The 27,500-nt window shown below is 40.7% G+C and overlaps 1 protein-coding gene and 1 long non-coding RNA gene across 11 annotated transcripts in view; one reads left to right on the top strand and one right to left on the bottom strand.

Annotated features, from left to right (window-relative positions):
- Positions 1-27,500, bottom strand: part of FLT3 (fms related receptor tyrosine kinase 3) — a 119,897-nt gene that overhangs the window by 72,139 nt on the left and 20,258 nt on the right. For 3 of the 10 annotated variants that reach the window (XM_072795641.1, XM_072795637.1, XM_072795634.1), the window contains 3 exons: positions 20,004-20,108; positions 17,681-17,715; positions 13,248-13,344 (listed from right to left, as the gene is read on the bottom strand). The exons of 1 other annotated variant lie outside the window; for it this stretch is intronic. In XM_072795641.1, the coding sequence (XP_072651742.1) occupies positions 13,248-13,308 (61 nt within the window). In that variant the 5' untranslated portion in view covers positions 13,309-13,344; positions 17,681-17,715; positions 20,004-20,108. Of the gene's footprint in view, positions 1-4,738; positions 4,876-13,247; positions 13,345-14,208; positions 14,335-17,680; positions 17,716-20,003; positions 20,109-25,679; positions 25,745-27,500 lie in introns of those variants that run through there. 6 more of the 10 variants (XM_072795642.1, XM_072795640.1, XM_072795638.1 and 3 more) reach the window with 5 other exon arrangements.
- LOC140616416 (uncharacterized) lies at positions 5,073-5,810 on the top strand. The gene is made up of 2 exons (XR_012016909.1): positions 5,073-5,347; positions 5,592-5,810. It is a non-coding gene; the product is annotated as an uncharacterized lncRNA (long non-coding RNA).

Genomic DNA, 27,500 nt, shown 5'->3' with positions numbered 1-27,500 from the left:
CAAATTAACGGCTATCAGTGAGTTCTACAAAAGCTTTTATCACTTGAGGACCATTGATGGTAGAGCCATAGACGGTATCAAGCACAAGTAATTAAGTCACCTCATAGAGGCACCTGGATGGCTCAGTGGTTGAGCATCTGCCTTTAGCTCATGTTGTGATCCTGGAGTCCTGGGATCAAGTTCCGCATCGGTCTCCTCTCAGGGAGCCTGCTTCTCCCTCTGCCTATGTCTCTGCCTCTTTCTGTGCGTCTCTTATGAAGAAATAAATAAAATCTTAAAAAAAAAAAAGTCACTTCATATAGTGCTCATAGACTACCTACGCCCCCCACCCCAAAAGACAGAAAAACCTTCGGCCACATGACTATGGCTACTTAACTACAAACTGGCTAAGGCTCTTTTGGAAGTCATGGAAAAAATCTTAAGGTCATAATATCATCTCTATTTCCATCTGAAGAAAACCAAAAAGCTCTACTGGGACAAGCCAGCTACAGTGAAATTCACAAGAATCTGTTATTTTGGAGTGAATGAAGGATAGAGCATGGGGACAAGACCAAGCTAAGCAAATTACAAAGTAAGCTAAGCTAATTTTCAATCCCTCATATCTCCCCTCTCCAAATTCTTACTCCTGTTCTCCGAGAGGTTCATTTCACCGCTGAGAAAAATGAAACAATACAATACTTTTGAGATTATTTGCTTTTTGTCAAATCAAAATCTTTACCCAAAGATGAAGGCAATAGCTGGTAGGTGTCTGGGGAGTCTGCATGCTTGTAATCTTGAACGTTGAATGTTAAGGACTGTTGTCACACTGCTCGTTTAGTTTCACTGAAGAGTGACAAGATGACAGGAACAAAAAGAACTGTGGAGAAAGTGCTGGCACTGAGCCTTTCTGTGGGCTTTGCAAGGGAGCAGAGATGCTCTCTGGGACTAAAGAGAGGTCGATAAGCTTTCTTCAAAGAACCATTTAGAAAATGTCTTCTTCCCAAGACCTAAGAGATGGCCAGTCCATTTGTTTTAGTCTCAATGGAAGGGCAGCTTCTTTCCCACAACCATTAAGTACAGTCTATATATGTTAAAGTAGTTTTAGGGGATAAAAAACCCTAGGATTCCCATTGTGACCTGGTTGAAGCTTCCTTCATTGAATCATACTATTTTTCAACTATAGATACTTAGTGTCTGTAGCAACTGTGTTGGAAAGTTTTACTAACTGAAAGTCAGCTTTGTACATTTCTTGGGGAGAGGCATCCACCATGTGTTTCTTAAAGAGAACAGAATTAGCTATTATATCTAAATTCACTCATCCTCAGTCTCTTTCATCCTTGTACCCCTCCTCCCCAGCACAGAAATATAGGTTCAATAAAATTTTATCAGGTAACAAATGTTTCTCTTTCTCATGCATGCTTCCTGTTCAACTTTTTTTTTTTAAGATTTTATTTATTTATTAGAGACACAGAGAGAGAGAGAGAAAGAGAGAGAGAGACAGAGGGAGAAACAGCTCCATGCAGGGAGCCCAATGTGGGACTCCATCCCGGGGCTCCAGGATCATGCCCCAGGCCAAAGGCTGCACCAAACGGCTAAGCCAACCGGGGCTGCCCTATCTCTTCAATTTTCTTTTTTTTTTTTTTTTCTCTTCAACTTTTCTTATCTGAAATCCTCTCTGGAACATAAATCAAGTCTTCCTCCTCTACATTTAATATCCTTTAAAATTTATTTATTTATTTATTTATTTATTTATTTATTTATTTATGACATAGACAAAGAGAGGCAGAGACATAGGTAGAGGAAGGAGAAGCAGGCTCCATGCAAGGAGTCCGATGTGGGACTCGATCCTGGGACTCTGGGATCACGCCCTGAGCCAAAGGCAGACGCTCAACCACTGAGCCACCCAGGAGCCCCAACCACATTTAATATCTGATTGTTTTGCAGTTACACAACCAGAAAATTCAAAAAGAATGACAAAATCTTGATTAATAACTAAGAGTTCCCGAAAGTGCCTTTTTAGTTATAAAAAGTAGAGCCGCTCTTTAATGGAAGGCAAAGAGCTCACAACTCAACCTCAGGGATAATCGACTATGGGTTGATGTGAAGTACCTAAGAAGAAATGAACAGCCGGTCTAAACTTCTATGACAGCAACAATTAGAACTAGACTTTTAGATCAAAGGTGGACCTGGACATCAGGCCACCGGGGCTGGTGTCCCATCTAATCCAAAAGTATGGTTGCCTAGCATCCCTTCCCTCTACCTCCTCTCGAATCCCCCCCTCCCCCAACACAAGAAGGCAAATAAAGCAAGAAAAGCCAACAAGGCCAAAGGATGACAATAAAATGTGTCATTCAAGGCTCTGACTATGAATTTTCTGACATGAAAAAGGAGATAGCATCATGCTTATTTAAATATTGAAATCTCCCCTTCTCCTTTATTAGCACATAATGCAGTTAAGATCAAGAACACATTTCCATTCTTTAAATCCTACTTAGAAAGCTTCACTATCATTCACAAGAGCTAGAACTTACAATGTAAGGGAAATGGGGGATCATATCTTACGATTTAAGGAACTGAAAGCTTTTAAATATTTTGAAGTCCTCATTTTAGGTTTCTCACTTTCTGCTCCTTTGTTCAAGAAAATCTATAATATCAGCTATTGGTAAAGATGTGAGGAACTGGAACTCCCATAAGTTGCCAGAGGGAATGTAAATCCATAGGGCTGCTTTGGAAAACTGACAGTATCTACCAAAACTGACTTAATATGCCTTTCCTTATGATCTGGGAATTCAACTGGTGGGAATAATCCTAAGAGAGATGAGTGTTTATGCCCATCAGAAACTTGTAAAAGACTGTTCACAGCAGTGTCATTCCTAATTATACAAAATTGGAAAAAACCTAAATGTTCTTCAACAACAGAATGGATAACTAAATTGTATAGTATATTTGTATTTAGGAATAGCACTCAGCAAATTCAAAAAAAAAAAAAAACATTGCTACTGAGAACAAGGCTGAAACTCTTAATCATAATGTTGAGTAAAAGAAGCTGGACATGAAAGAGTATATGGGATGACTTGGTTTACATGAAGTTCAAAAACAGGCAAAGGGATGGTATTAAAAGTCTAAATGGTGGCTACCTTTGGGGGATATTGCCTGGGAGTACGTGGGGTTAGAACTGCTCTTTCTATATCCAAGGTTAGGTGGGTGCATGCACTTATAAAAACTAATGGAATTGTACTGTTAAGATGGGTGCATATTTGCTGTATGCAAATTATACCTCATTTAGAAAAATCTGGAAAGAGATGTAGAGATTTCTGAGATTGTTCCTAAATATAAAGGAATTCAGTGCAGGTTAAATATAGTTGCAAGCACAAATCTTTGTAAGCCTCTGTATGCTATTGAAAAATTCACTTACTACTTAATGTCATACCTAACAGAGAGCCAGCTTTTTGTATTAATAGACTGAAAAACATATTGTACGATATATTTCAAATGTACATATTTACCAATTAGCAAAGATAAATGTTTAAGAAATGCAAAATGTCTGTTTTCCCACTCTTTCCCCCCTTATGTTTCATTTCCTACTCTCTAATTCTGAATTATTTTTAACAGAAGCTATTGGAAATAATTCCTGCACGTCTGTAATGAAGAGTTTCTCCGTGTACCACAGAGACTTCAAGTTAGAATGCTAGAATTTTGGAGCTGGCGGAGATACAGCAGGGCACCCCCTCACTGGACGGAGACCCAGGAGGACGCCGGGGCGGGGGCGGTGAGTGCGGGTCCCAAGGCTGCAGGACTAGACAGGGACCCAAGGCTCCCAGGCTCCTCCGGCTCCCACAAACGTCTCCTTCACCCTAAAAACGAATCAACCCTCTTATCTTTCCAAATCGATGAGCTGGATCTAAAGGGGATTTTTTCCCCTCGTTGCCAACTGTGCCATCCAGTAGATTATTTGGGAACAGTCAGCTGAGTCCTTGAAAACCCCCTTGGGGTTTAATGCCAGGACAGAAATCGAGTATAGGAGGAGGGAGCAGCTAGTATTTTCGTATGTAAATCCTGTTTGCATAACATTTCCAAAGTAGCTATCCGTTGATCCCCCCGAAATTCGGCGGGGGCGGGGGGTCGTTATTTGGGATGACTAGCTCTGGGGGAAACGCGGGCGCATCTGCCCCTTAAAGTTCCTTCCATAGGTCAGAACCTCCAAAGAAGGGTCCAAGACGCCACCCGGGAGTCTCCGGTCTCCGGGGCCGGTCCCGTAGCGGTCCGGAGTCCCCTGGGGCCCCCTCGGGGCCGCGGCCTCGGGCGGGCCGCCCAGCACCCAGCGCGGGGCCCGAGCGGGCGGCGGCGCGGGCGCGGGGGGCAAGGCGGCCGGCGCGGCCCCGGCTGCGGCCCCGGCTGCGGGTGCGGCCCCGGCCCCCGCCCCGGCCCCCGCCCCGGCCCCCGCCCCCGCCCCGGCCAGCGCGTCCGGAGGCCACCCGCGGAGTCCGGGCCGCCGTTCGGGACGCGGGCCGGGCCTGAGCGGCAGCGCTCAGAGAGAGCGAGGACGCCGCGGGGTGGGCGGGCGAGGGCCGCGGGCAAGTTCGGGGCGAGCCAGGAGGGCGCGGAAGAGGGGAGGGGCGCGGGAGCGAGGGAAGAGCCGGCGCGGGGAGGAGCGAGGCGGCGGGGCCCGGGAGGCGCGCGCCCCGGTGCGGCGCGCGGGGTGGGGGCGAGGGCCGCGCCGGGGGCCGCGGGGGCTGCGAGCGGGCGTGCGGGGCCTTACCGAGCAGCGGCAGCCGGCCGCCGCGGCGCGCCCACGCCGGCATGGCCTCCGGAGCCCGGGGTCCCCAGGCCGCGCCGGCCCAGCCCTGAGATGCCGCCCGGAGCGGCGCGCCCCGCGCTGCAGGTGGCTCGCTTAAGGATGCGCGTCACCGACCGCAAATTCCCTCGGACTGGTGCAAAGTGGAAGGGGGGAGGATCCCTCTCCCCACCGGCTGGGGCCGAGGCGGGAGCCGAGAGGTTGGGCCGAGCCGGGGAGCCGGTGCCTGGCGCAGCGCTGCGGCCGAGCCCACGTGCCCGTCGTGGTCCGCAGCCCGCGCTCCGCGGCGCCCGGGGCTCCCGACCGGTGACGGGGGAGATGGGGCGCCGTTCCGCCGCGAGGTGGTTCGGGCTCGGCCGCCCCGGCTGGAGAGGAGGCGCAGCGAGAGCAGCCCTGCCCCCGGGAGCCCCTGAACCCTCGCGTTTGGATGCCAGAGCCTGGGGACAGCCGAGGGCCAGAAGCCGCGCTCCCCGCGCGCGGGGTCTCCGAGGCCCGGGGACGGCAGCCCAATCCGCGGCACACGCGGGCAGCCCTGGGGAGCGCGGAAGAGCGGAGGGGCGCGTTCCGAGCCTGGTGGGTCCTAATTGCCGACTGGCTTTCTTTGTCTTCCCCTCCGTGGCCGAGGATGCCCAGGACCCAGTCGGCCAGTCGCGGCTGGGTTTCCATGTCAGCCAAGGCAGTTAGGGAGGCGAAAAACCAGCCAGAGAAACAAAAGCAGAACACACAGAGTACATCCCAGAGGACGTTTGGAGTTATCCATTCCATAATTCTTGTTCTTCATCGCATATATATCTCAGGTTGAAAATTGTCTTTGCAGTAAGTCGAAGCTTGGAAAGCCCTGGATGCCAGTTCTGAGTCTACCCTTGACTAGCTCTTTGACCTTCACAAGCCGCTGGCCCTCTCAGAGTCCCCGTTTACTCACCTGTAGATGAGCGGAGCGGACCAAATGGTTTGCAAGGTGAATTCCAGTTCTAGGAATTCTATGCTTTTAACTATGTAAATACTTTTCTAATAAAACATGATAATTGGCAGTGTACATTTTTGGTCATACAATCCTTTTTCTTAGCTGTAGTCGATAGCACAATAATTTTTACCCCATAGGGTATGACAGAAACAAAAGCCTCTACCATGGTGCAGCCACTGTGGAAAACAGTATGGCAGTGTCTGAAAAAATTAAAAATAGAATTACCATATGATCCAGCAGTTCCACTTCTGGGTATATATTCGAAAGAATTGAAAGAGGGTCATGGAGGGATATTTGTACACTATAGCAGTGTTATTCACAATAGCCAAAAGGTGGAAGTGACCCAGATACCCATCCGTAGATTAATGGACAAACAAAATGTGGTATATACATAAAATGAACTATTATTCAGACTTAAAAAAAAAAAGGAAATTCTAACACATGCGACAACATGGATGAACCTTGAGGGCATGCTAAGTGAAATAAGCCAGTCACAAAAAGACAAAGACTGCATGGTTCTACCTACGTGAGGTACCTAGAATAGTCAAACTCATAGAGACAGGAAATAGAACGGTGATTGCCATGGGGAGGGGGCAAGGATGGAGAGTTGGTGTTTAATGGGTACAGAGTTTCAGTTTTGCAAGATGAAAGGCTTTTGGACATTGGTTGCACAACCACGTGCATGTATTTAATGCTACTGAACTGTACACTTAAAAATGGTTAAGATGGCCAATATCATCTCTGTGCATTTTGTCACAATTAAAGATTTTTTTTTAATGTTAAGTTTCTACTTTGGGCCCAACACAAAATTAGAAGAAGAGGCATGAAAGGTATGAGATATGAAAAGATAAAGGCAATGAGCAGGCTAGTAAAATTGAGGGGGGGGGAATGGGCTAGTAAGCCTTTTAACTGCCAAGATCGAATGCCTTAGCTTTTATTTATAGCCTGATTACCGGAAGCTTTAAAAGAAACTGATGATTACACCTTTGCAGAGTATCAGCTTGGGTGGAGTTGGGTTCAAGAACACAAAATTGTGAAGATATGATGCTTCTTCAAAGAATCTTGGGCACAAGGCAGAAATCTCTGTGAGAAGTGGTAAGAGGGGAGGATATTAGCTAAAAATGAGTGAAATAGGTAGAGAAAGAAAAATACCATATGATTTCACTCATATGTGGAATTTAAGAAACAAAATAAGCAAACAAAGAAACAAACAAACAAAAAAAGACTCTTAAGTACAGAGAACTAGTGGTCACCAAAGATAGGAAATATGTGGGATGGTGGAACATGGCAAAAAAGGGCACTAGGATACAATCAGAAAATCCCAGACCCTAGCAAACTTTATAGAACAAATAACCTATTTCCTTCAAAAAAAATTTTGTAAAGAAAAATAAAATTGGAGACAGAACCTATAGATGAAAAGAAAACTAACAGATATATCAAGCAATTGCAATGTGTAATGTAAGGACTTTATTTGGATCCTAATTCAAGCAAACTGAAAATATAGAATAGTCAAGAAAATGTGACCAAAATTTTCTTTGATATTGAATAATTATTGTTTAAAAAAGCTTACACGTGATAATATTGTTATGTATTTTAAAAATAGTTCCCACCTTTCTGGATGTGCACAGGAAATATTTACAGATAAAATGGGGAGCTGAAGAGAAGAATAGAGAAGGACAGCTAATGAGTACAGAGATTCTTTGATGATGATGAAAATGTTCTAAAATAGATTGTGGTGCTTGATGGTTGTACAATTCTGTAAATATACTAAAAACCATTGAGTTGTACATGAAAGAGGTGAACTATATGTCATGTCAATTCGATCTCAATGAAACTGATATAAAGTCTGAGATGTTCTTCAAAATAATTTGATGTGGGAGGGTTTGAGTGGGGAAATTAAAATTGACTATGTATAGCTAATATTGAACCTCAGCAATACTTAAATAAGCTCATTCTATTTTTTTTTTAAGATTTTATTTATTCATGAGAGACACACAGAGAGAGGCAGAGACACAAGCAGAGGGAGAAGCAGGCTCCCTGCAGGGAGCCCAACGTGGGACCCAATCCCAGGACCCCAGGATCACATCCTGAGCAGAAGGCAGATGCTCAGCCACTGAGCCACCCAGGCGTCCTGGCTGCCTCATTCTATTTTTCTTAGAAATTTTCTGTAATAAAAAGATTTGGGGGGGCAGATTTAGAAATAATGGGGTAGTTAAGTCATCTGGAAAGTGTAAAAGATAACTCTCCTCCCTTAGACATCACCAGCTGCTCTTTATTATCATTTTACTACCCACCTAAATGAGATGAACTATAGCACAACCCTGGAAACTGTTTTCAAGATGCTAACTTGGTGGCACACAGGTGAACCACAGACTCCCATGGCAGGATTGTGTGATAACTGACAGTTCTCTGTTTATGTCTAAGATGAGTTCAAAATAATCATCTCCTTAGAATTCTTGGCAGCAGATAATGCCTTAGTTGGTTAAGGCTGCTGTAACAAGGTACCACAAACTGAGTGGCTTAAATAAGAGAAATTTATTGTCCCATGGTTCTGGAAGCTAGAAATTCAAGATTGATGTTAGGTATGAGTTGGTTCCTTCTAAGAGCTCTGTAGGAGAATCTGTCCCATGCCTCACTCCAAGTTTCTCCTGGTTTGCTGGCAATCTTTGACATTCCTTAGCTTCTGCTCCATCACCTCGGTCTCTTTCTTCATCTTCACATGGCATTTCCCTATGTGTGTTTGTGTGTGTCTGTCTGCTCTGTGTTCAAATTACCCCTTCTTATGAGGACACCAGTCATTTTGGATTAAAGCCCACCAGAAAGACCACAGTGCAACATAAGTGCCTATGTAACTGACCCTATCTTCCTATAAGGGTGTGATCTGAAGTACAGGGATTAAGGAATCCAAAGTATCTTTTTAGGGAAGAAGGGGAGGCACAATTCCACCCATAATACATAGGTTTCAAAATCAGTACCTAGAAATTAATCCATATGATTCTTCCACAGCTTAGTTATCAATTATTACATTAAACAGATTGCGATTTAATATTTTGTTTTTACAAAGAAATAGACTGAGTTATATTTAACTCATTTTAACACAAAATCAAGAGGCATTAAAAATTATTCCTCTAGGGGATCCCTGGGTGGCGCAGCGGTTTGGCGCCTGCCTTTGGCCCAGGGCGCGATCCTGGAGACCCGGGATCGAATCCCACATCGGGCTCCCGGTGCATGGAGCCTGCTTCTCCCTCTGCCTGTTGTGTCTCTGCCTCTCTCTCTCTCTCTCTCTCTGTATGACTATCATAAATAAATTAAAAAAAAATTATTCCTCTAAAGAGTTCCATTAGAAAGGAAAGAAAATTGGGGCACCTGCGTGGCTCAGTGAGTTGAGCATCTATCTGACTCTTGGCTTTGTCTGGGGTTGTGATCTCAGGGTTGTGGGATCTAGCTCTGGATTGGGCTCCAGGCTTAGCAGGGAGCCTGCTTGAGTTTCTCTCTCTCCATCTGCTCCACCCCTCACCCTGTAGCCCCCACCGGCTCATGCTATAAATAAATAAATAAATAAGTGAGTAAGTCTTAAAAGAAAGGATGCAACAAGATGAAAACATGTATTATGTTTTTAAAAATTATGTATATACCAAAATGCCTGGAAGGTGGTACACCAAAATGCAAACTGGTTATCCCTGACTTATGGCCTTAGGAGTGCTATGGAACCAGTTTCTCCAATTAGAAATCTGAGGCTCAGAAATCTGACTAGCTCAGTTGGTAGAGCATGTGACTCTTGATCTTAGGGTTATGAGTCTGGGCCCCACAGTGGGTATGGAGATTACTTAAAAATAAAATCTTTAAAACAAACAAAAAAAGAAATCCAAGGCTCAGATCTGTTAGGTGGCATACCCAAGGTCTGTCAGCTAATATAAGGCTACTGGAATTCGGAATGGCTTTAATCCATAGCTCTGCTTTTAACTATCGTGTCTCTGTATAATTGCCAAACACTGTACTAATCACTTTACAAATGTTATTTTATTTAATTCTAATAGCAATCCCATAGTTAAGTATCATTATTCCTACTCTAAAGACGTCTATTAAGAGCATAAACTCTGGAGCAGGGAGAGATGAGTAATTCCAGAGGCCAAAGGAAGGGGGTTATGAAAAGAAGATAAGAACTGAAGATGGTGGCATCTGTTATAATGACTCTGTGGCCCACCTCTAAGTGTCAGAAACTACTAAGGATGTAGAAGACTCAAACAATATAATTAACAAGATATTTACATCCTACAAGCAGAGAAAATATCTCCTTTTTGGACTTCTTTGGCATTATAAAAATCTTGATCATATACCAGGTCTCATAAATAAACCTCAAAAGCAAAGTTGTATTCTCTGATCACTGTATAGCAAAGCCAAAAACTCATAATATAAGTTGGATTCTAAAATCTTGGAAGTTCATAAATACTCTGCTAAGCAATATTGGGCTCAAGGGGAACAGCATGGATTCAATTACCAGCAGCATATAAAATAATGGAACTAAAAAGAAAATGGAGGGGAAAGGGAAGAATTTTAGCAAATCAAGAAAGTCAACATCCAGCTAGTTAACATACTTCAGACAAATGGAATAGAAAAGAGTGGGTCTGGGAGAAGGGGGACTTGGGCCCATTTACATTTCAAGGAAAATTACAAGGGACTCTGCTATCTTTGGTATTCAGGAAAGGAGAAAGGACTTTGAAGAACCACATCCTTTGGGAGCAAGGGATGGAAGGAGATTCATTGGTGGGGGAAGGTAGGACAGCATCCTAGCCGCCTCTCTCCTAGGGAGCTGAGGAAGGGGACTTCAGGAAGGGTGAAGCTAGGTATGCCAGGCCAGTGCAGATTGGCTCAAAGCGTAGGAGTGGAATTTTTAGGCACTGAAAGAGAACTGGCTTTTCCTATCCACAGGGCTGCAAAGTCCACAGGGCTGGTAAAACATAGAAGGGCAGTTTAGTTGGGGCCTATACCCCATCTACAGAGAAAAGCAGAAAGTACGGATCAAAAAAAAGGTGAGAATCAAAAAGACAGGTAAGTGTCTGAAGATGTAGAGAAATCAGAATCCTCCTACACTCCCGGTTAGGCATATCATATGGTGCAACTGCCCTGGGAAATATTCTGACAGTTTCTCACAAGGTTAAACATATAGTTACCTTATGACCCAGCAATTTCACTCCTAGGTACATACCCACGAGAAATGAAAACATATGTCCAGGGGTGCCTGGGTGGCTCAGTGGTTGAGCATCTGCCTTTGGCTCAGGTCATGATCCCAGGGTCCTGGGATTGAGTCCTGCATCAGGCTCCCAGCAGGGAGCCTGCTTCTCCTTTGCCTATGTCTCTCTCTCTGTGTCTCTCATGAATAAATAAATAAAATCTTAAAAAAAAACATGTCCACACAAAGATGCATACATGAATGTTCTTAGTGACTTTATTCATAGTAGCCAGAAAGTGAAAACAACCCAAGTGTCCATCAACTGATGAATAGTAAAACAAAATGTGGTGTATCCATTCAATGGAATATTATTTGGCCATGAAAAGGAACGGTAGATGGTACAACATGGTACCTTAACAGCATTATACTAAGTGAAAGAAGTCAGTCAGAAAAGACTATGTATGACATAATTCCATTTACAGGAACTGTCCAGTATAGGCAAATCAGTAGAGATAGAAAGTAGAGTAGTGGTTTCACGAGGCTGGGGGAAACGAGGGTGCAAACGGGGAGTGACTGCTAATGGGTCTGAGGTTTCTTTTTGGGGTCATAAAATTTTCTTCACATACATTGTGGTGATTGTTGCCCAACTCTGTGCATACACTGAAACCACTGAATTATACATTTTAAATGACTGACTTGGGTGTCATGTGATTTATATCTCAATAAATGTTTTTTAAACAAAAAACAAAAAAAGGAAGAAAGAAACTGAAAGTTGTATGCTTGCCAAGAGCCAACAGGAGAAATAACCTTGCATTTAAAAAAGGAATCATTTGATTTGGGGACCCAAGCTAACTATGGAAACTACCGCAGGTGTCTCCAAGCATCCTCAGAGAAGGGGGTGGAGAGCAGTCCTAGAGTCATTTACACCTTAAGGAAAACAGTAACTAACAAACCACTCTAGTACTATTTTTTCAGAGTTCCTGTGACTTTTATTCATTTTGTTCCCTTTATTTCTCTTGTAGTCTCTTTAAGTAAAACACTTAAAAATTAAAATGTATTTGTGTTTGGTGACAAGATAATAGAAGTGGTAATATTTTCTCTTGCTCCGTAGGCCTGGCTGGTGAGTAGGGAGAGAAGACAAGAAGGCAAGACAAGAAATACTCTTAGGGCCTATGGAAGATTAAGAATAGAGCCAGTCTGCTCAGGACCAAGAAGCTGATAGAGGAAAAGGGAATTATTAGCTATAGGTTTCACATTCTTCCTACACAAACCTGTTCATTTAGGGTATGCGTGCTGCTCCTTGACCATGGGGGACTTTTCAGATTTACATTTTCTTACTCCCTGTTCCCCCCCCTCCAATTCAGTGCACAGCTGTGAAGTCTCCTGTTTAATTCCTTCAGATTTCTCTTAGGCAGTAGGCAGCTAATCTGCTAATGTCTATTAACTGCAACCATCCTCTCCTGGTTATCCTCCCACCTTTCCGATCATACCTTCTCAATCTTGCTGGTCTACCACCTCTTTCCCTCCTCCAAACACTGCCATTCCCCTGAGCTAAATCCCTTCTCTTCCCTCCTCCAGCCTTCCCAGTGACTCATCTACTCCCAGCACCATCTCGACACCAAAGATTCCAAGGTCTGTATCTTCAGTTTATACTGTTTATACTACACAGTCCTTTTCTTTCTTTCTTTTTTTTTTTTAAAGATTTTATTTATTTATTCATGAGAGACACAGAAGAGAGGCAGAGACATAGACAGAAGGAGAAGCAGGCTCTCTGTAGGGAGCCCAATGTGGGACTCCATCCCAGGACCCCAGGATCATGCCCCAAGCTGAAGGCAGGCACTCAACCACTGAGCCACCCAGGCGTCCCTACACACCCATTCTCAAAAAACCCCAACTGTGCTCCCTCTGAAGCACACTATTCCAGTCACTATTTACCCTTTTATTAACCTCTTCTTTTAAATCTCCACATTCAGTTCATCATAGGGTCTAGATTGGGAGCTGTAACCTAAATATCTTTTAATATGTTCCCTCCATCCTTTCTACTCTTTCCTATCCTCAGTCTTCACATGATCCTGCCTAGATGATCACAGTTACCCTACAACCACCATCGCCCTCTTCCCATTGAGATTCTCTAAAACACAATCGGATCACAACACTTTGTTTCAGTAAAGCCTGGATGATGCCACATGTCATTATATAAAGAATGGAATATTGGTGCAGTCTCGGAACGTCTCCTTACAAAATACAAATCAATTACAAAGTGGAAAAAGGATAGCTCCAGAGTAAAGAAACCTAGCATGTCCCAACTCAGCCAGGTGATCAAGGTGACCATCACTTACAGGATGGGTCAACATGGAATATCTCTTGATGGGATTCTCCAAGGAGAATGACGAGCGTCATTTCTGTGGTATTCCTTCCAAGAATCCATTACCAAGTCTGAATGAGGAAACATGAGACAGACCAAAGTTGAGGGTCATTCTGAGTAATGAAAGGCCTGTACTCTTAACTGTCAAGGACACAAAAATTAAGGAACTGTTCCACAACTAAAGAGTCTGCAAGAAATAGAACAACAAAATGTAGCACATATTCTTGAATAGGATCCTGAACCAGAAGGGGAGAGAGACATAGTTGGAGACAAAATCTGAATGACATCCGTGAACTATGTACTAATGTTGACTTTCTGACTTGAAGGGTTTGTATCCTACTTATAGAGGAGAGTGACTTTGTGTGGGGAAAACAGAAATCAGAGTGTTTAGGGACATGCCTCTTCCTATATGCATACATAAATAGAGCATGAATACAAGAGAATAAATGCAATAAAATGTTAATTGGAGAATCTAGGTGAAGAAGATACAGCAATTAATTCCTCTTATTGGTTAGAAATTTTCTCTCTTTCTTTTTAAAAGATTTTTATTTATTTATTTGACAAGGAGAAAGAGAGTGTACAAGCAGGGGGATTGGCAGGCAGAGGAGAAGCGGATTCTCTGCTGAGCAGGAAGCCTGACGTGGGACTCTATCCCAGGACCCTGGGATCATGACCTGAGCTAAAGGCAGATGCTTTACTGACTGAGCCACCCAGGCATCCCTGAGTTAAACAGTTTTCCTGTAGATTTGAAATTATTTCAAAACAAATTGTTTTTTAAAAGAAATTTCTTGCTTTCCATGTCTGCTTTTTCTTTTCCTTGAGCAGGAACGTGAGCATGACAGTCTTTCTGTTTTGATGATGCAGACAAGGACAACATCCTAGGGTATGGTGAAGACTCAAATGAGCAACCCTGAAAGCCTGGACTACCCACATACCTCTGACTGCTACTTGAGAGAAATCAACTTTGATTGTAGTTAATCCACGTATCTTGACGTCTCTTTGTAACAGCAGCTTAGCCTGTACCCGGACTATTTTTATTCCTGCCACTCCTCCATATATACCTGAAGTTAGAGTCATAGTGAACTAGAATTCCAAACTCACAAGTTCTACCTGCTTTCCATGTCTTAATCCTTGATACTGTTCCTGTCTGGAATGACCTCCTCACCCTTCTCACCCTTCTCACCCTTCTCACCATTTTCCCCCATCCCTTCTGGTCTGCCTTGTAAATCAGTCCTGGTCCACTCTGCCCGCCTACGACTGCACCCCAACTGTGAGTTAGGTATATCCTCTCCTTTCTCTCATCTGTATGTTGCATTGGATGTTTGTTCCACTCTTACAGCCCACCGACACCTCTAACTTTTATTCACACATGTATTACTAGAGTCTAACACAGTGACTGGCCTACAGTATACTCTCATAAATCATTAAATATTTGATGCATGACTTGTTGAATTTTTTGACATGCTTCTAAGACATTTTTTAATACATACTTTAAAAAAAAGATTTTATTTATTAATTCATGACAGACCTCGAGAGAGGCAGAGACGTAGGCAGAGGGAGAAGCAGACTCCCTGCGAAGATCCAATGAGGAACTGGATCCCAGAACCCCAGGATCATGCCCTGAGCCAAAGGTATTTACAGACATTTTCAAATATACATAAAAGTAGAGGTAACAATGTAATGATACATGCATTCATCACTCAGTTTCGACAACCATGATCATTTTGTCAGTCCTTGTGAATGGATAGAGTTCAAGAGCAGGGCCTTGGAGATAATGCTTTAACTAAAAAGTTTACTTCAATGCAGGGAATTTCAATTACTGGGGCAAACTGGCAAGGAGCTATTTTAGAGCAGATAGGTTTTTTGGATAGGGAGTTTTCAAACCAGAGTCTACATTTTCAAGCAGAGGCAAGAAAAGAAATGAAAAGTTATTCTTCATTCCCTCTTTCAAGCAATATTTATTAAATGCCATCTATGTGCTAAGCACTGGGGTTACATAGGTGAGGAAGACCATTCCTACATTTAAAGAGGCATGCAATTTTTTAAAAAATATATTTTATTTATTTGAGAGAGAGCACAAGTAGAGGAGCAGCAAGCAAAGGGAGAGGGAGAAGCAGACTCCCCACTGAGCCGGGAGCCTGACATGGGGTTTGATCCCAGGATCCTGAGATCATGACTTAAGCCGAAGGCAGCTGCTTAACCAACTGAGCCACCCAGATGCCCCAAGAGGCATGCAATCTAATATGGGTTGACAGTCATATAAAAAAATACTTGACTCAGGTGCCCCTGGCTGGCTCAATTGGTAGAGCAGGCAACTTGATCTTGGGGTTGAAAGTTTGGGCCCCATTTTGGATGTAGAGATTACTTAAAAATAAAGTCTTTTAAACCCCTGCCGCAAAACCCACATTTGCACCAAAGTGTGATTAGGGTTTGATGGAAACATGCATAACAGAGTCACAGAGAAAAAAGTGTAGTCAGTTCTCTACAAAACATTCTCTCCACCTCTGGACCTGGAAACCTGGCTTCCCTCAGGAAAACTACTTCCTCTGTTGCTCTCTCAAATGCTATTTATTTCCCCCAGTTTCATATACGATGAAGCCTGGAATGTGGACATTCTTCTAGCTCTCCATTGCTTCTCCCATACCATTGCCTCTTTTTATTTTTTTCTCTTTTGAAAAGAATATTCTGAATTTCTAGAAGCAGTATACATGTTCAAGGCAAAAAGACAGTGCAAAGTAAATAGTCAAACACAAATATTAACTAGTAATAACAATTTGATGTTAGTCCATCCATATTTTTCTCTATGCATGTATGTATAGATTTTTTTTTTTTTATTAAGTGAACTCCACCCCCAATGTGAGGCCCAGACTCATGACTCTGAGGGGGCACCTGGGTGGCTCAGTGGGTTAAAGTGTGCCTTCGGTTCAGGTCATGATCCCAGGGTCCTGGGATAGAGCCCCACGTGGAGCTCCCTGCTCAGTGGGCAGTCTACTTCTCCCACTCCCTCTGCCTGCAGCAACCTCTGCTGTGCTCTCTCTCTCTCTCTCTGTCAAATAAGTAAGTAAGATCTTTAAAAAGACCAAACAACCAACTCATGACCCTGAGATCAACAATCACATGCTCTACTGAATGAGCCAGCCAGGCACCTTTGTATACATGGATTTTTAAAAAAATATTTTTAAAAATAGGATAATCTTGGGGCACCTGACTAGCTCAGTTAGTGGAGCATATGACAACCTAGGAGTTGTTAGTTCAAACCCCACATTGGGTGTAGAGATTACTTAAAATCTTTTATAAAAATAGGATTCTTATTTTTTAAGATTTACCAAATTTCTTTTTTTTTTTTTAAGATTTACCAAATTTCTAAATAATTGCACATTTAGGAAATCTATTCTTCTTTACCTAATTAAGTCTAATCTAACTTCCTCAGCATTTAAGGAGTATTTGCATGAATAATAAGGGGAAACTTGTAGGTTTAATAATTGGATTCCCTTAAATTTTGATTAGAAACTTAGTCAAGTATTTCCAAGCATTTGACTTAAAAACATAAATCTAATGTGTCAAGTTCTCTTAAACATGTCAAGTATCTCAAATCATGAAGAAAATATAGTAACTGTAACAATGATTACAAACATTATAATACCTGTACAAAAATATTAAGCATTATTTAGCATCATTTTTTGGTACCATTTAAAATTTTATTTTTAGACCTTCCCAGCATTGCAAGTTTACTTCTCTAAGAGAAGCTCGGTCTGGCTGTGATATACAGTTAGGGTCACAGGTTATAAATTTGGCATCAGGAGGTGAGAACCTGGGTACACATTCCAGAATACTTCACAGGCCAGTCTGTATTTGGCTGATTACTTCTGTATTTGGCTGATTACTTCTTCAAATCAGGTTTAGTTTTTTAAAATGAAAATCCAGGATATCATGTATCCCTCTTGGTCACTGTCACCCATTTTTAACTGCAACCTCTTGTACAGCTTTCTCTTTCCTGAGTCAAGTTGAGTGGATGTTGCACTCGCCCCCCAATCTAGTGACTCTCCTTCAATTTACACCCCTTGGCCCAACCATTATCCTGAGAACATAACACCCATCCAACTCTCCGCCCTCCAAGAACATAAACACCCTTGCTCCCAATAACTTTGATTACAATTTGTCAGCCCATTTCCATGGTTACCCCTTGAAAATCCTATACCTCTGAAATCTTAAATGTCAGTACACTGGTCTAATAGCAGCTCCCCACTCCACTGTGGTTCATATCTTAATTCAAGTCTAATTAAATTGGTGTGATTAGAAATCTGCTGGGGTTCTTCTGGAAGGTGAGCTTCAGCAGATTTTTTTCTTTTCTTTTTTTTTAAAAAGGAGAGGGAAGAACGTGGTTTAACAGGAAGAAATACGACTGACCTGTTATCATTCAGGATGATGGCTATATGATGGCCCTGTGGGGAGAAATCAGTGGATGAGTCAAGTCGCAATGGAAAACTCCTGTCAGGGTGTAGTGAGAGATGAGTTAGGTAAATGAAAGGAGGGGGATCCATTTCATGAAAGGGCTTTAATTTGAAATGGGAATTGAGTGCTACTTTCAGAGCAGCCCATGTTTTCATGCCATGGAAAAGCATGAGGAATGCTTCAAGCTCCACAGTACCATGGAAGTCTTTAGGAAGGATTAACCATGGCTTGCCTGTGAACAAAACCACACCAGAGCACTTCTGATTATGGATTTTTAAAAATATAAGCTTCTGAGAATTTTAATGATTCTACTACAATTTTAGAGGATGGGCTGTATTTCACATTTTTGGGGGGGGGGTTCCCTCATAAATCATGAACAAAATCCTAACAATTCTAGTATTCCAGCAAACAGTAACCAAATATCTTCAGTCAGGACTATTACCTATATATTTTAAAAATGTTTGATTACATTTCTAGATTTATGGTTAACAATTTAAAGAGTCACTTTAAAGACTTTCTTTGCTTGAATCAGTCTCAATTATACAAAAAATAACTAACTTATTTCAGATGGTTTGGGGATCCCACCTCCTGGTATTCATGCTTTGATGTTATAACCTCTCCTAAGTGGAGGCTGGACCTAATGACTCACTTCTAAATACAGAAAGTGGCAAAAATGATAGGATGCCATTTTTCGATATTAAGTCCTAAAAAGATTGAGGTTTCTATCTTGCTTGTTCTCAATATTCTCTTGCTCAATCACTCTAAGGGAAATCTCTTGCCATACTGTGAGTTTCCTCATGGAGAGGTCCTTGTGGCAAAAATCTAATGTCTCTGGACAATAGCTAGTGAGGATATGAGGCCCGACATTAGCCACAAATGAATTTAGAAGGCGATCCTTCCCAGTCAAGCCTTGAGATGCCTGCAGCCCTGGCTTTGATTACAGCCCATGGAAGACTGAGCCAAAGGAAGCTATGTAAGCCGTGCCCAGATTCCTGACTCATAGAAACTGTGAGATAACAATTGTTCATTGTGTTAAGCTGCTGAATTTTGGGGTAATCTGTTAAGCAGCAGCAGATAACTAATATATTCTCCTTTAGTTAGCCTATATTCAAACATTAATAGATGAATTGGGGAACGTATGGAAATTTGGTCAAGCAGGAAATCATGAAATTCTATGAAAGGAGAAGTTAGAGTGTGTTGAAAATAAAGAATGATGAGAATTGATTAATAATAATATGTAAAACATATATTGTTTTTTCTACCATCCATATAAAATTTCCTCCGGGTTGACATTTTTTAGTGGGAGGAATGTATTTGTGTTGATTCATCCACACTTTGATCTTTAGGCTCAATGGCACATATTTGTACATTGGTTGAGATGTGTGGTGGGAGATGGTGAGAGCAAGCAGCTCAGACTAATTGAAATTGAAGTCATAGCCTTCTTGAAACCAAGGATAGATGAAATCATTTTTTACTCTACCTCTAGTCCATAGGTCAAAGCTGTCCACTAGAAATATAATGCAAGCCACATATGAAATTTGCAATTTTCCAGTAGCCACATTTTAAAAAGATAAAACAAAATAGGTAAAATTAATTTTAATAATATATTTTATTTAACTCCAAATATTACCACTTCAGTATGGAATAAATAGTAAAAAATTACAAAATATTTTAGTGTTTTTTTGCACCATGTCTTCAAAAATCTTGTGTGTATTTTATACTTACAATACACCTCAATATGGATGCTAAATTTTCATTTTAAGTGTTAGGAACTGCATTTGCATTTCATAAAATTTAGGGTTGAAAAGATAGGTTTGCTTATCCAAATTGTTCCAAACATACTGAAGTTTTCCAATAACTGATTTGTGAGTCATGCTTATACTTAACTAAGTTAAAAATGCAGCACTAGCTATCTCTCTAGTGTTCAATAGCAACAGGTGGCTGGTGGCTATTGTACCGCATGGTGCAGCTCTAGTACAGAGTCAGAATTCAATAAATGGTTACTGGATGAATTAATTTCACAGCATTATTTCACCAGTTAAATTAGCCATGAATTGGGGTGCCTGGCTGGATCAGCTGTAGAGCATGCAACTCTTGATCCTGGGGTCATGAGGATGCCAGATGTTGAGTGTAGAGATCACTTAAAAAAAAAAAAGGTCATGAATTAAACCAAAAGCTGCCTGACATTTCTTCCAGAAAAAAGAAATGTTAGTAATGATTATTTATGAGTAGCCACCAGAGTATCTTCAGTATTAGATGGTTTTACTTATACTCCTACCTTGAAGCCTGACAGGTGGAATTCTGAGCCATCAGGAAATCCATCTGAACTGTCCAAATTCTTTGAAAATACTCATTTATTTGTATTTTTCACTCACAGGATAACCTGGGGATTTAAAATTCTCCATCAATAAATATGGGGATGAAAATCAAAATGACTAATGAATCATGAAGAGAATAAACTCATTTTTCAAGAGTTGAAATGAAAAAAAAAAGTTGAAAAGGTGAGTGACTTTTCAAAGACATTTCAACCAACATTACTTTCCTATCACAACATTGCTACATCGCTTTTGCATATTTCTAAAACAACACAGACTCTTTCCCTGTACATCCATATATTCAATCTTTCATGGTTCTAGGTTTACATTTTAGCTGGAGGGTGCAGTTGCAAACCTTAAACGTGTTATTTCTAGATATTTAACAGAGAGGTACAATAAGAAAGTATAGAACCTTATCACCTAAATTACTTTCCTGAAGTTAAAGCTATTTCTGTCCTTTTGCTAATAGGGGAAAGGACTGCACAAGTATTGATAGGATCTCAACAGGCTTAGGCTGAGTTTCCAAATCATAGCACAGGATTAAAAGCTTAGAAATGTAGAGGGTCTTTGCTTTCCCTTGCTTTTCTTTCTTCTTTTTTCTCTCTTCCTTTCTTCTTTTCCCCTCCCTTTCTTCCTTCTCTTCCTAACTCCCTCTCTCCCTCCCTTCCTTCTTTCCTTTCTACTGATTAAAAACCAACCATCTAGAGCTGAAGTGACCCTAAAGTAGAGTGTGTGTGTGTGTGTGTGTGTGTGTGTGTAGTCATAGTATCATTACCAGCTCCAAACTTTCTCCCTTCCAATGATAGAAACTCCCTAACTATTCTCTAGTCACTTCCTGGAGAATTATGCAGGTTTTGTCTTTGACTTTCTAATTTTGTTTAGCTAGACAGATAAATTCCCTCAGCTTTCAGCAGGTAATTTATTTACTTTCTGAGAACAATGTTTGTTGATTTATTGGTTGGGGGTTCATATTAAATAAGCAGAGAAAATATTTTTCTTTTAAAAATCTACATTCCCAGAGTGTTTTTTTAGAAGTGCTATGTGGAAAAACCAGACATTGACAATTCTGAGTCAGAGAGTGATTCAGAAGAGCTGGGCTCTGAAGGTGAAGAAATCACATTTATTTTTTAAAACATTTTATTTATTTATCTGACAGAGAGAGAGAGAGAGAGCACAAGCAGAGGGAGTGACAGGCAGAGGGAGAGGGAGAAGCAGATTCTCAACTGAGCAGGGAACCTGATGCAGGGCTCCATCCTATGACAGAGATCATGACCTGAGCCAAAGGCTAACACTTAACCAACTGAATTACTCAGGTGCCCTGAAAGTGAAGAAATTTTAGGGAAAATTACCTAATAAATTTTGCTTGTATTTTCCTTTTGTTTTTTTTTTTTAATATTTTATTTATTTATTCATGAGTCACACAGAGAAAGAGACAGAAACACAGAAGGAGAAGCAGGCTTCTCACAGGGAGCCTGATGCGGGACTCAATCCCCTGATCTGGGATCATGCCCTGAGCTGAAGGCAGACGCTCAACCACCGAGCCACTCAGGCATCCCTACTTTTTAATTTTTTTTTAATTTAGATTTTATTTATTTATTCATGAGAGATACAGAGAGAGGCAGAGCCATAAGCAGAGGGAGAAGCAGGGTCTCTCCAGGAAGCCTGATGTGGGACTTGATCCCAGGACCCCAGAATCACGACCTGAGCCAAAGGCAGATGCTCAATCACTGAGTCACCCAGGTGCCCCCTGTATTTTCCTTTTTATGGATGCCAAGAATATATGTAATTTTTTAAAAAAAACCCTATGTCTAAATAAGTCTAAAACAGCTCTTTCAATAAATATAAAATAAAAATTCTAATTGGTAAGAAGACATTTTTCCCTGGTATTATGTAAGATAACAGTGTATCTTACTTCTATTTGATGGACAACAATAATCCAAACTACATAGTAATTTTTGAATATAGAAATGTTCTAAAATATGTGAAGTTGTTATTGTCCCTATAGGTAGTTTTATTCTTAAATTTTTTATTATTTTTTAAAAGATTTTATTTATTCATGAGAGACATACAGAGAGAGAGAGAGAGGCAGAGAGACAGGCAGAGGGAGAAGCAGGCTCCTTGCAGGGAGCCCAACGTGGGACCTGATCCCAGATCCCCAGGATCATGCCCTGGGCCAAAGGTGGCACTAAACCGCTGAGCCACTGGGGCTGCCCAGTATAGGCAGTTTTAAAGTAATAAAATTTTCATTTATTACAGAATGATATCTGAAAAGCTTTGTCTTTGAAAAGCCAATGTTACTAAACAGACTTGAATGTATATGAAATATTGTGGGAGTAATAACTGCAAATATCCTAAAATATTTTTATTAATTTACTTAGCATTTTAATTCCCTACTCTCTCCCATCTCCTGCAGCTCACTGCTACCTTCTAGGGGAAAAAAATCACCGACATGGCAGTTTTTAGACGATCTGGTGTCCTAACCTAGCTGTGCCATCCACAAGCTGTACAACCTTGGTAGACCACAACTTCTCTCTTTCTTCATCAATAAGGCTACTTCCAGCTCTAAAAATGTTTTTAACTTTAAAAAGTCTACAATTCAACCAACAGTCAATATTATTAGTCTGAGAAAAGGCAAATATTTGGCATTCAGATGCCCCACAAACATTATTGGCATGAAAACCATACCACAAAATAGATTATTTTCTTCTAATCCTGTATCATAATTTTAGTAGGCTTGCTCTAACTTTAACTAGGTATTGTATTATTTACTCAGTTAACAACAAGTATTTATTGAAACTTTAGTGAATCTAGCCTTGAGATGAATAGAAACAGTGTTCACCCTCATGAGGCTTATAGTCAGTAGGACGGACAGGCATTAAATAACTTCTAATCACAAATTATGATATATCCTAAAAGGGGGAAGTGTCGATGGCTGATGAGAAACTAAATAATGGAGACTAAGTTTAAATTGGATGGTAAGGGGAGGGGCCTCCCTGAGGAGACTTAAACTGAGAACTATAGCAGGATTTGTATAAAGTATGTGTGTTGGGGTGGGATTTTAGGCCTGTATTCCAGGTAGAGAAAATTGTATGTACAAAGACTTTGAAGTGGAAGAGTCTGGTGTGTCAAGAAACTCAAATAATGCCATTGGAGGGCAAGAGTTGAGGTAGAGATGAGGTAGAGAGGCATTCATGGAGGGCTTTGAAGGTCATGCCAAGGAGTTTGGATTTATATTGATTCAGTGGGAAATGAATAAAGCTTTTAATGGGGGGGGATGTGGTGGGGTGTGGTTTGATCAGCTAGTTTATTTTATGTATTTCCTCAGCCTTATTGCGATATAATTGACATATAACATGTAAGTTTAAGGCATACAACGTGATGATTTGATACATGTATATATTGTGAAGTGATTACCACAATAAGATTAGTGAACACATCCATCAGCTCACGTAATGACAGTTTTGTGTGTGGTGAGAACATTTAACATCTCCTTTCTCTACAATTTTCAAATATGTGATCTAGTACTGTTAACTATAGTTACCACAATGAGTATTAGATTCCCAGAACTTATTCATCTTACAACTTGAAGCATGTACCCTTTGACGATATATATTTTAAAAATGTTGATTGGTTGCTTTTTGGAAAATGGATTACATAGGAGGCTAACATAATCATCTAGAAGAGAAGTGACAATCATATGAACAAGGGTCATGGCACAGGAGGGGAAGAGAGTGGATCTATTTTAAAGGTAGGGTAAAGAGAGTTTGGGAGTGCTCAGGATGACCTTCAGTTTTCTGCTTTAAGAAACTGGATCTTTGGAGTTTTCCTTTTCCAAGATGGGAAAGGCTGGCAGAGAAGTTTGTCGAAATAGTGAGATTGCAGTTTTAGACATGGTACAGTTGAGATATTTGTGAAAATTCAAGTGAAAATGTCAGGTAAGCATTTATAAACAAGTCAGGAGGTCAGAAGAGGAGTCTGGGTTGGAGACATAAATTTGAGAGTCTCTGGTCTACAGATGGTATTTAAGCCATGAGTCAGCTCGGTGGGACAAGGAATATAGTACAGGAGGAAGAGCAGACAGGGCGCAGAACATACGATGCCCAAGTCTATTTGCATACTCTAAAAGATACTAGAGTTCTGAATTTGGGGCTACAGCAGTGAGCAGGCTTCTGTTTCCATTAGTACATTATTCTATTCATTCATTTATTCTGCTACGTATATATATATCTACTTTCTAAGTAAATCCTAAACTGATGATTCTGGGGTACTGTTTCCTTTGTTGTTAGAGCCAAAGGGAGGGTCCAAGTTTTCGGGGGACTTGAATCATATAAAATGTGGGGATTTAAAAAAGGAATGCAACTTGATAAACATAAAATCAGGCATAAAAGTACATATTTATTTAGAATTGAAAAAGATACCATAACGAATTACTGATTTTTATGTTTTTATTTAATTCCAGTATAATTGATGTACAGTGTTGTATTAGCTGCAGGCGTTCAATATAGAGATTCAACAATTCTATACATTGCTCAGTGCTCATCATGATAGGAGTTCTCTTAATCCCATTCACCTACTTTACCCATCGTAGTCACCCACTTCCCTTCTGGTAATCACCAGTTCATTCTCTATATTTAAGAGTCTGGTTTTTTCATGTCTCTTTTTATCTTTGTTTTGTTTCTTAAATTTCACATATGAGTGAAATTATATGGTTATTTGTCTTTCTCTGACATTTCACTTAGAATTATACTTTCTAGAACCATCTATATTGTCACAAATGGCAAGATTTCATTACTTTATATGGCTGGGTAATATTCCATTGTATATATATAGACATATATAATACGTCTATTGTGGATAGTTGGGCTGCTCCATATCTTGGCTATTGTAAATAATGCTGCAATAAACACAGGGTGCATATATCTTTTCATTTTCTTTGGGTCAATACGCAGTAGGGTCATATGGCTGGGTTATATGGTAATTCTATTTTTACTTTTTTTTTTTTTGAAAGATTTTATTTATGTATCTGAGAAAGACAGAGCATGAGCAGTGGGGAAGGAGGCAGAGTGAGAGGGAGAAGCAGACTCTTTGCTGAACAGGGAGCCTGACTCAGGGCTCAATTCCAGGACCCCAGGATCATGACTGGAGCTAAAGGCAGACACTCAACTGACTAGCCACCTAGGCATCCTATTTTTATTTTTTTGAGGAACCTCCATACTGTTTCCCACAGTGGCTCCACCAGTTTGCATTCCCATGAACAGTGCACAAGGGCTCATTTTTCATTTTTCTCTACATCCTTTCTAACACTTGTTGCTTGTGTTTTTGATTTGAGCCATTCTGACAGGTGTGAGGTGATATCTCACTGTGGTTTTGATTTGCGCTTCCTGGATGATGAGTGATGTTGAGTGTCTTTTCCTGTGTCTGTTGGCCATCGGTATGTCTTTGGAGAAATGTCTGTTCATGTCTTTTGCCCATTTCTAATTGGATTACTTATTTTGGGGGAAATTAGAGATTTTTAAAAGCTGACAAATACCAGAGATGTCATGAAATTAAAACAAATAATTTTATTTCTACATTTGTTATTTTAATTAATTAATTAATAATTAACTGTCTGATGTATCTGTATATTACTTTTTTCCTACCTTTTCTGGCTGCATAAAGTTTCATTGCCTCTTCTTAAGTCATTGCTTTTAGAAAATCTTATTCTCTAGAGAGAATAGAAAGATAATTGAGCCTTTTCTAAAGCATGGCCAATCAAGATTTTTCATTGTTATTAATAGTTTAAAATTTCTGCATCGCAATTCATGACTGGTTATGCCACGTCAATTTTTATTTATTATTATTATTTATTTTATTTTTTATTTTTTAAAAGATTTTATTTATTCATGAGAAAGAGAGAGAGAGAGAGAGGCAGAGGGAGAAGCAGGCTCCACGCAGGGAGCCCGACATGGGACTCGAACCCGGGTCTCCAGGACCATACCCTGGGCCAAAGGTGGTGTTAAACCGCCGAGCCACCTGGGCTGCCCGCCACGTCAATTTTTAGAACTGCTATTACATCTGGGAAATTCTCGATTAAATTTCTTTCACATATGAGTGGTAAGATTTCAGGGTCATTTCACTGTCTTGGTGCCAGCTTTGTATGCCATCTTATCTAGAACCACCAAAATTTGTCAGGACAAGAATCACTAGATATGTTAAAACTCAATCCAATCATAGAAGCATAAAATATAACTTCATCCAAAGACATACTTGCTATCAGTAATACTGCTACAGGCTTTGCCTCCAAAACACAGGAATTCTGGCAAATTTTATTTTGTGCCATTCTCATTTAAAAAAAATGAATTGTTCATTTATACTTGTGTACATTGCATTACTGACCACATTCCTGACAGGTGAGGTATTGATGAAGTATTTTAACTAGGTATTGATGAGACTCAAATCCTCCAGCTTACAATTTCACTTATTATCCATTGGAATTGATTGGAAGAATTTTCTACAGACTAGGCTACAGGCTTGGCTTTAGTCCTAGATCTCTGTGTTATGGTTCATGATGAGTTGGGCACAGGAGGAAGGAGCACTCTTGGAAGCTATGCCTGTTATAGAACCTGGATAACTCTTAATGACTTACACATATACTTAGAAGTGACTATGAATCCCATAACTATATTCCACTAAACTAAGTAAACCTATCCGAAACATAACCCAACACAAGGTAAAGTCTGAGTGGAAAAAAACAACAGTTTTAATTAGCTGTGGTTAAAATGTATTACTTTTGAAAACTTTACAAATAAATATGACTAGGAGGACACATTTCTAGGGCTCCTCCCAAAGCCTTTGCAGGGCCATATGCAAGTCCAGCTTCATTACTTTCATAGTAAATTGACCTCTAGTCATTAAACCTTCAAATATAGAGGTGTCAACTCTCCTCCAATGTATATTATTTTATCATCTCCTTGCAGGTAGAACAATATTCCTTCTCCCACTTTCCTGTTAGTCAATTTTGGAGGGGGGTAAATCTCAAGGTGATGGTTTGAATTGCTGCTCTGGGGACACCGCTGGCTAGTATAAATTTCTTTTTTCCTTTTTTCTCCTTCTGTTCTTTCTTCTTGTTTTTTCTTGTTCTTTTCTTTTTTTCTTCTTTCCACTGAGGGCTAGACTATTTATTTATTTATTTATTTATTTATTTATTTATTTATTTATTTGACTCTTTATTTTGGCTCAGGTCCCGATCTCAGGGTTGTGAGATGGAGCCCCAGTTCTAGCTCCTTGCTCAGCAGAGAGTCTGCTTCTCTCCCTTTTCCTCTCCCCCACTACTCTCCTGCTCACATGCATGTGCACACACTCTCTCTCTAAAAATAAATAAATAAAATCTTTAAAAAACTGGCAGGCTCAAGGAAACTTACCATATACATTTGATTGATTCAAATCCAGGGGGAAATAAAAATCTACAACTTACTATTCTT

This window comes from Canis lupus, chromosome 24 (genome assembly GCF_048164855.1).
Source record: "Canis lupus baileyi chromosome 24, mCanLup2.hap1, whole genome shotgun sequence".
Classification (NCBI taxonomy): domain Eukaryota; kingdom Metazoa; phylum Chordata; class Mammalia; order Carnivora; family Canidae; genus Canis; species Canis lupus.
The sequence above is the reverse complement of the archived record's forward strand: the minus strand, read 5'-3'. Positions and strand labels throughout refer to the sequence as shown.